Source organism: Poromitra crassiceps, assembly GCF_964638095.1.
Source record: "Poromitra crassiceps genome assembly, chromosome: 3".
Taxonomy (NCBI): Eukaryota; Metazoa; Chordata; class Actinopteri; order Beryciformes; family Melamphaidae; genus Poromitra; species Poromitra crassiceps.
The window spans coordinates 47,246,196-47,256,195 of record NC_139625.1 but is presented as its reverse complement, the minus strand read 5'-3'; the positions used below and the strand labels follow the sequence as shown (position 1 = coordinate 47,256,195).

The 10,000-nt window shown below is 45.5% G+C and overlaps 1 protein-coding gene across 1 annotated transcript in view; it reads left to right on the top strand.

The window, feature by feature from the left end:
- The window catches only part of akap6 (A kinase (PRKA) anchor protein 6), a gene marked incomplete at both ends in the record, with an annotated part of 377,282 nt that overhangs the window by 292,343 nt on the left and 74,939 nt on the right, over nt 1–10,000 (top strand). Inside the window, one exon of the mRNA XM_083633037.1 lies at nt 6,268–6,540. Within this exon, the coding sequence (XP_083489163.1) occupies nt 6,268–6,540 (273 nt within the window). The remainder of the gene's footprint in view (nt 1–6,267; nt 6,541–10,000) is intronic.

Genomic DNA, 10,000 nt, shown 5'->3' with positions numbered 1-10,000 from the left:
GCGTGCAAGCTAAAACAGCCTGTATTATGAATATGCGGTTAGCTTGAACAGACTGTTAGCTTGCACCCATTAAAACCGATAACGTTAGCTGGACTAATAAAACACATATTTTCTGAACTTACCACTTCAGTCCTAACATTACTTCCTAACGTTACTTCCTCACGCACTTTTCTCCAAACCATCTCCTTTTTATTGCAGTCCCACGCTTCAAATTATAGCAGAAACTGGAGTAAAAGTAGCTGGATCGTCTGGTCCTAACATTACGCAACTCGCTATTTCTGAACACATACTCAAAGGCTGTGATGAGGGGAGCTGCTAATGATGGCTTGAGACTGGCAATCATCCCTCTTGATATCTTCAAATAACTACTTAAAAACAAACTGATCAGAAAAATTAGCACTTGGACATAGATTAGCATGATAAGAACTACCTAAGATGATAGAAACCTTTGGAAAAACATTATCTGACATGTACTTTGATTGTTTAGTTTGGCTCATTTCCTATCCACTAACATGGCGGAGGCGGGACTTGTGACCTATCCTGCGACTGACTGCCAGGGCAGCGATCTAACATGCTTCGGCCTCACTGTAGAGAGTTGGCACATCGTCCATCTTTAATATATGTCAGTGGTAGGAACCTTGTAACTTGTAAATTCAAATCCTCTTTCTCCCCTCCTTTTTCCTTTCTCTCTCTCTGTCTCTCTCTTTCTCCCCTCCTTTCTCTTCCTTTCTCTCTCTCCATCTCCCTCCCTCTCTCTTTCTCTCCACCAAACAAGCCTCATAATTACCCTTGTCTCCTCTCCTCTCAACACAAAGCCAACTGCCCCATTTAGCCGGTCAGGGGGTCCCATCCTCGCCGCTCTCCATCCTGTAATGGGCTGTTTTACCTGCCAGAGTTCAGCTGGAGTAGCTTTTCCACTCAGGAGGCAGAGTGTCCGACTCCGACGGCTGAAAACCTTTTGTACAAACACATACATATGCAGATAGGAGCGGGACACATGCAGGCTCATTCAGGACCACAGCGTTCAGCGCCGCTCAAAGTTCCTCTTGTTATGTTTGCTTGTTAAAGCCGGAACAAGACATTTTACAGTTATCCAATCCCACCCCCATTCTACCAACATTTAACATGCAAGGACTACTGACTGGGATGCCTGGGTACCCCAAGAATAAACTTCCATAAGAAACAACCATCATAGCAGAATGTTATTTATTCTCAAAACATTATTAGTAATGTAATTCATCTGTCATCTGGGGGAAAAAAGACTTCGGACCATGGACCGTATAAATATGTGACGTCACCCATAGGTTTTTGGACTCGGGGTTTGAAGCCTCGAGGTTGGCATTTTCACTGTGCCCATCTTGGTTATTTGGAGCCAGAAGTGACATCAATTTGGATGAGAAGAGCCACAGCCCTACCTGCTATTGGTCCGTGATCGGCGAGCTGAACGATCACTGGACAGGCGACCTGTCAATCACGTCCCAAAACATAGTCTGCTTTATTGTCTATTTGACTCTAAATGGGACCATAATTTACTAAATGAACATCCTGCTGTATTGAAGAAGACTTGATACTGGAGATTGAGACATAAACTCATTAGGAAAGTGTTTACTGAGGTCATAAGTGAGAAGTAGGGTGATTTTTCCATGTAACCAAACTTCTTTTGCGGCCAGTGGAGTCGCCCCATGCAGGCCATTCGCAATAATGCACATTTAAATAGCTTCCACATAGGCTTCACAAACGGAGGAAGGAGCTAGACTACTGCTTTGGACAAATTCAACTGCATTTTTTTAGTCTGATATTTCTTACAAAAATGATAATGAGTTAACCTTTCGGCTGGTTTATAGGTTTTTCTAATCTGGATTGTGTGGATGTAGTTTAGAGGCTTTTCTAATCTGGATTGTGTGGATTTAGTTTAGAGGCTTTTCAAATCTGGATTGTGTGGATGTAGTTTAGAGGCTTTTCTAATCTGGATTGTGTGGATTTAGTTTAGAGGCTTTTCTAATCTGGATTGTGTGGATTTAGTTTAGAGGCTTTTCTAATCTGGATTGTGTGGATTTAGTTTAGAGGCTTTTCTAATCTGGATTTTGTGGATTTAGTTTAGAGGCTTTTCTAATCTGGATTGTGTGGATGTAGTTTAGAGGCTTTTCTAATCTGGATTCTATGGATTTATTTGAGAGGTTTTTCTAATCAGGATTATGTGGATTTAGTTTAGAGGCTTTTCTAATCTGGATTCTGTGGATTTATTTTAGAGGCTTTTCTAATCAGGATTATGTGGATTTAGTTTAGAGGCTTTTCTAATCTGGATTGTGTGGATTTAGTTTAGAGGCTTTTCTAATCTGGATTGTGTGGATTTAGTTTAGAGGCTTTTTCTAATCTGGATTCTGTGGATTTATTTTAGAGGCTTTTCTAATCTGGATTGTGTGGATTTAGTTTAGAGGCTTTTCTAATCTGGATTGTGTGGATTTAGTTAGCGACCGTGTGTTTTGTTACTTTACTTTATCATCAAAGAGGCCAGGGGATGCTTGCTTTACCATATGCGACGTTATCAGTGGCCTCCGTGGGAACCTCCAACCCTGGCAGTGTTAGTGCCTTGCTCTACTTATTGAACAACACTAAATTAGTTGCCTGTTGCCTATAGAGTTGCCAAACTACATTGCCTACATTGCCAAACTACATTGCCTACATTGCCAAACTACATTGCCAACTACTACATTGCAAACTTTTCACAGCTGGCAAAGAATACCACACGTTTGTTTGTTTGTTCGTTCTGTGTTGAGGACTTTTCAGGACTACACACACACAGACACACACACACACACAATCTCCAAGTGGGGAATAGTCTCTCACAGCAGTTTGCTGTGTCTTACTGTGTGATCAACATGGGTTGGAAAATTACTCTGCAGAGCTTATTACGCACGCACGCACTTGTTGTTTTTAGTTGTTCCTATTTGAAACAGTGCTTGCTCCTCACCGAACACTCTTTCAGTCTAAATTAAGTGTTGTGTGTGTGTGTGTGTGTGTGTGTGTGTGTGTGTGTGTGTGTGTGTGTGCGTACCTGCTTGTGTGTGCATGTGTACCTGCGTGCATGCCTTCGCATGCGTCTATTGGCTCTGTAGGTGAATGTCTATCTATTGTTCGTCAACAGCAGTCTTGTTAAAACAGACAGCAGACGATAGCAACAACAGCATAACAACATCGACCACATCAATAATCACAATGAGGGTAGAGCAGCGACCAGGGTAGCAGGGGGGGGGGGGGGGGGTTAATAAACCTTGTAAATAAATATTGTAATAAACACAATGACAAAATATTAACGAGTTCAATTAAACTAATCTTTACAACAACATTAACAATATCAACCAATTAACAACTAGAGGGCACTCGGTTGAGTGCATACCTGCACCAACCTTTCTACAAAGTTTCATGGTGTTACATTTTTGCGATTGACCACGCCTCGTTATATAGACTCAAATATTACATTGAATCGCTGCGCTCCGCATACTACATAGTGAGTCTGTTAGTAGACGGACAAGCCCGTCTTTTATTGTCACACGAACACACCAATGCATGCGGCCACAAACACATGCTGACGGTGGCCGGTGAAATTTGTCCTCTGCATTTAACCCATCCAGGCTTGTCCTTTCCTCCGGGGGGCAGGCCAGGAGCAGTGGTCACTTTCTCGTACAGCGCCCGGGGACCAACTTCGGGTGTTGTCGTCACTGGTCGGATGACGATCTTCTGCATGTTTTTAGTGGGGGGTTATGTACGGAGGAACCCTCTGGGGAGCACGGGGAGAACATGCAAACTCCACACAGAAAGGCCCTTTCGACGAGATAACCCACCTGGGCAGTAGGCACTGAAGATATGGGGGGACACAACCCTAGCGCCCACAGCGTCCCAGGCGGGAATCGAACTCAGGACCTTCTAGCTGTGAGGCGACAGCGCTACCGACTGCGCCACCGTGACTGTGCCACTTCACAGCCACTGCTGGGGTTTGAGGGCACGTCTAGGGGGGTGAAATTAAATGAGTGACAGGGCGTAGCGCCAATGAGAGAGCGGTTCGAAAAATGGGCTGCGCCTCCCATGCCTTCACTGATCACAAAGTCGTTACTGATTGGTGAAGACTGAATCCACCACTGGCCAATTCCTTAATGTTAATACACACAAAAATAAAGATTGTTCACAAGTCCCAAGTCTTTGAGGACAAGTCTCAAGTCACTGTGTGTGTGACTTAAGTGCGGCTCAAGTCCAAGTCTAAGTCGCCATCTCTGTTTTGTAGCCTAGCTGGATTTTGTATTTTGTTTTTGCCAGAAGAACAGCACAATTTAATTACAATCCCCGTGGAACTGAAACAGTAGTCATTTTAACATTACCATTGACAAAAACATTTTGATTATTATTTAACAGCAACAGTGACAACTGCAAAGCCGTTTTCAGACTTGCCTCTGGCGGTTTAGTGCAGGCTACAGTACATGACATCTCCACTTATTGATCATTGCAGTTCTGAAGGTAAATAATTAATCTGTGCATGTATTGATTGATGTGCTACTTTGCATGATGCAATATTGATACTGTACACACCGAGGACTCCTCACGCTATCTGCTCTCTCTCTCTCTATTCTCCTTTTCCTTCCTTCCTTTCCTTTGTACCTTCCTCTTTCGTTCCCTCGTCTGCCTTCTCCTCCCTCTTTACCTTTCCAGACCTTAGACTCCCCCCACTCCACTGAGTTGGCTGCATCGTGACATGCAGCAGCACTTTCTCATGTTGAAAAAACATTTGGTCCAATGAGCGCCGAGGGGTACTAACAATTAGCCAGTCAGCGCCAATAGACGGCGCAACGGGCAGGACTAACGCCATTTTTAAGCTGCTGTCAAGTGCGCTGGACCCAATAACAACAAGGGCGACCGCTATAGATGAGATAGAAGCTGCTATCGAGGCTGTTTTAAATCAATTAAAAGTGAGACACCTCCGAGAGGAGGTAAATCCATGGCTGGATATATCAATTAAAATTTGGAATACAATAATAACAAAAAATAATTTGACAATACATAGTAGGTTGATGAGATGGATTGCACATGATTCAGAATTCATACCAAATAGAACAGACAGGAGATTCAAAACATGGGAGCGGGGACCCAAGATACACTGGGAGTTACTGAAGAATAGGAATATTAAAGGTTTTCAAGAAGTGAAGGATCAATTTGGCTTGGCTAATCAGGACTTTTATAGGTATTTGCAATTGAGACATTACATAGAGCAAACAATGAGAGAGGGGAATCTAGATGGATCAGAATTGGGAATAATTAATATGTTTACCTTGGCACATGAATCAAACTTGGGAAGAAAATTAATTTCGAATTTATATATTAAATGTGAATCTTCCACTCTCATTTGAGGTATTATACTTGGGGAAAGTAGACCAAGGGCTTGTGCGATTAGGAGACAAACATATATTTAGAATGATGTTAATTGCAAGTAAGAAAGCGATTACAAGGAAATGGCTGAAGGCCGAAGCACCTAGGGTCGATGATTGGATTGAAGTAATGCATGATATATATGTGATGGAGAAGCTGACTTATTCTATCAGACTGCAACAGGATAAGTTTAAAGGAATTTGGGAAAATTGGATTGAGTATATAGCGCCAATTAGAGCAGACTTTGTATAAGAGATTGTGCAGGGCAAGGAATCCCTTAGTTCAAGGTTTAATAGCTACAGATATGTACATGTTATGATTTATTTTTGTATTTTTTGTTAATAAATGTAAAAAACAGAGCTGATATAGAGATGACTAAGTAGATGTATGGAGAAGAGCATAAAGAAATGTGTGGTACTGAATACAACTGTCAATAAGCATACATGGGAATTGAGAGAGGGGGGAGTGGGGAAGGGAACGCAGGGATATGATTGTATGTATGTATGTATGTATGTATGTATGACACAAGAAAATAATAGTAATAATGTATCAGATGCTCTGTATTCCATGCTGAAGAACAATAAAAAAAGAAAAAAACAATCAATTAAAAGTACCAATTACTTTGAAATCCGAACAGCACTCTGCTTTGAAGGCATTTATTCAAAAGGGAGATGTGGATTAGATTCAGATGGATATGTTGATCTCTGGTGATTGGTTAGGGAAAATCAAACCCCCCCCCCACGGAACTCGGTTAGAGTGGAGACAAGACAATGTCAGACTGAAGAAGGAAATTGATTTTCATGAGTTGACCATTCAATCTGATATCAGGCTATCCTTCCTTCTCTTTTTCAGAAAATCCTCTCGGAGCATTCGGGAACCCGTTGTTCCTCTCCTCACCAGCAGCACCGGTCATCTCTCTCCAATGGTAACTCACTGCTGGTCTCTGGAGGTGTGGGGGTGGAGACCCCTCGCTCAGCCCTCTCCCCGCTCACCTCCTCCCTGCTGGAGCAGCTGGAGGCGGGGATCAAGGAGCTGAAGGCCTGGCTGAGAGACACCGAGCTCCTCATTTTCAACTCCTGCCTCAGACAGGACCAGGAGGCCACCACTCAGCTGCACAGCTTCAAGGTAGGAGAGTCGTGTTTCTGTTAGCATCCCGCAGTGTTAGCCGTGCTTGTGTTAGCATCCCACAGTGTTAGCCTCTCACAGCTTTAGCCCTGTTGACTTGTATGTGTTAGCCATATTCTAGGTCGAAATAGGAGCACATGGCAGGGTGTTTCGGAGAACTTCTAGTCCTACCGATAAAACTTCTCGACAATAAAACGTTCTCCAACAGAACTTGAAGTTGGCAGACAGTCTGCCAATGAATTTCAAGATAATCCTCTAATAGAACTTCAAGTTAGTCCACCAATACAACTTCAAATTTGTTCTATCATCAGATTTAACTTAAATTTTTGCCTGTGTCCAGACCTTCAAATGCACATGCTCCGACTGCTTCTGCTCTGGCATCTTGACATGCATGTATGCAAATGTATTTTACATAGATGACAAGTCTTCTCAATATCGCCCACATTTAACAATATTTAATAATAATAATATTGTACTTTGTTTCTACCTCGCTCCATGTGCAGATATGTTGGTCTTTAGTTAACAAATCCCCCTCCCTCACGAAAATCAGTTAGAGTGGAGGCAATGTCAGACTGGAGAAGGAAATCAAGTTGACAGTTCTGTCTTATATCAGTCAACTTAGCCCTTCAATAAAACTTCAGGTAGTCCATCCAGTTCTACAGCAGAGCATCGAGGTACTCCCATGATCCAGTGGGAAAAACAAACAAAAAGTTGATTTGTGGTCGTCCAAGGTTGTGATCCACACAGGGAGAACTAGAGGGAAAGTTTTCAGGTCAGGGATAGACTCTCGAGGATGTTTTGAACGAGCTGAAGGTCTGGCTGCTCCTCAGACAGGACCAGGAGGCCTAGGCACCTCCAGAGACTCAGGCAAGGAGAACAGGAGCTGACAGGAGAGTGGAGAGAAGAACCAAGTTTATATTTAGCCCAGGGCCGGGGTCACTTCATACATTAACTCGTCAACTCCAACAGAGGAAATGGTATTTGAACTTCTTCTTCTTCTTCTTCTTCTTCTTCTTCTTCTTCTTCTTCTTCTTCTTCTTCTTCTTCTTCTTCTTCTTCTTCTTCTTCTTCTTCTTCTTCTTCTTCTTCTTCTTCTCTCTTCTTTTTCTTTTTCTTTTTCTTTTTCTTTTTTTTTGGGGGGGGGGGGGGGGGCAGATGACTACTTTTATTTATTTATTTATTTATTTATTTATTTATTTGTTTATTTATTTATTTGCACAAATTAAATTCAAAACCAGACAAATGGAGAGAGGGGAAAAAAAGATTGTGCTCTTGTTACCCCTTTTTTCACCTAGCTAATTAATTAGTATTCTCTAAACCTACGAACACTTAAAGACTACATTTTCTATTTCTTTTTGGACTCTACTTTTTAGATTTTCAACTCCCTTCCCTGATCTTAGGATAATTTAAAAACTACATTTTTATATCCCTTCTGTTGGACTCCTTTTTACATTTTCAATTTTCTGTTCTCTTGTAAATTTTATTTCCATAATAAACCATTCACAGAGTTTCATTATCGGAAACTCTGTGCATGGTTTAGCCCGGCATCTCTCGGCCTGTCTCGGAGGGGAGTCCCCGGATGGGGGTCCGTTGCTGTGGCCTGGGTGGGCCCGTCCCCCGCGTGGCCTGCTCTCAGACCTGTTCTCAGTCACTATGATGGTGGCTGGGGGCTGGGGGGCGGGTCGCGTGGGGGCTGGGTCCGCCCGGGCCGCAGCAATGGGCCCCTATAGCACAACGACCTCACAAGGTTCCTCCTCAGCCAAGTCACTGAGGCAATCCATGTGGCGATCCATGTGTGGATTGCCACCATATGGTGGAAAGGTTTTCTTGCGTTCACTGGGGGTGAGGGGACGCCGCTGTGTCCCGGCCTGGCCTTCCCTCCCACGCCTTATGTGGGCGGGGGCCGGGGCGGGGGGCATCGGTGCTCTTCATCACTGGTCGAGGGCTGCCGGTTGGTTTAGAACAGCTTAGGTAGGCGATAGATTAGCTACAGCCTAAGGCTGACCTGTTATAGTGTTCAGGCAAAGATCAGACTAGAGCAGAGTAGGATAGGCCAGATTAGGCTGTAGATTAGCTAGATACTATGTCCCAGTTAGCTCTGGTTAATGCTTAGAGTAGTCAGTTGTCTGATCTTCTCCCCCCCCCCTCTCTTTCTCTTTCCCCCTTCCCCCGCTTCTTCCCTTCTTCCCCCTTCCTGTTCTCCCCTCTCCCACATTTCCCACTCCCCCCCCCACCTCCTCTCTTTCCATGCTCTTTCCTCCCCCACATCCCACCGCCCCCCCTCCCTTCTCCTGCTCTCTCCTCCTTCTCCCCCCCTCTGCTCCTTCTCCTCTTCTCCCCTATTTTCCTGAATCCCTGCCACTTCCTGCTCTCCCCTCTCTCACATTCCCCCTGCTCTCCTTCCCCTGCACCCTCCCACCTCTCATTCTCTGCCTCTCTCCTCCTCTCTGTCCTCTCCCCTCTCTCACATTCCCCCTGCTCTCCTTCCCCTGCACCCTCCCACCTCTCCTTCTCTGTTCTCTCCTCCTCCACATTTCCCATTTTCCCCCCACCCTCGCCCTAATCCGGGCCCGTATCCTACTCCCTCCCCCAACCCTAGACCCTACCTCTACCCTGGCTCTCCCTCCCCTGCACCCTCCCACCTCTCCTTCTCTGTTCCCTCCTCCTCCACATTTCCCATTTTCTCCCCACCTCCTCCCTCTCACATTCCCCCTGCTCTCCCTCCCCTGCACCCTCCCACCTCTCCTTCTCTGTTCTCTCCTCCTCTCTGTCCTCTCCCCTCTCTCACATTCCCCCTGCTCTCCTTCCCCTGCACCCTCCCACCTCTCCTTCTCTGTTCTCTCCTCCTCTCTGTCCTCTCCCCTCTCTTACATTCCCCCTGCTCTCCTTCCCCTGCACCCTCCCACCTCTCCTTCTCTGTTCTCTCCTCCTCTCTGTCCTCTCCCCTCTCTCACATTCCCCCTGCTCTCCTTCCCCTGCACCCTCCCACCTCTCCTTCTCTGTTCTCTCCTCCTCCACATTTCCCATTTTCTCCCCACCCTCGCCCTAATCCGGGCCCGTATCCTACCCCCTCCCCTCCCCCAACCCTAGATCCTACCTCTACCCTGGCTCTCCCTCCCCTGCACCCTCCCATCTCTCCTTCTCTGTTCCCTCCTCCTCCACATTTCTCATTTCCTCCCCACCTCCTCCCTCTCACATTCCCCCTGCTCTGCCTCCCCTGTACCCTCCCACCTCTCCTTCTCTGTTCTCTCCTCCTCTCTGTCCTCTCCCCTCTCTCACATTCCCCCTGCTCTCCTTCCCCTGCACCCTCCCACCTCTCCTTCTCTGTTCTCTCCTCCTCTCTGTCCTCTCCTCCCTCTCACATTCCCCCTGCTCTCCCTCCCCTGCACCCTCCCACCTCTCCTTCTCTGTTCTCTCCTCCACATTTCCCATTTCTCCCCACCCTCGCCCTAATCCGGGC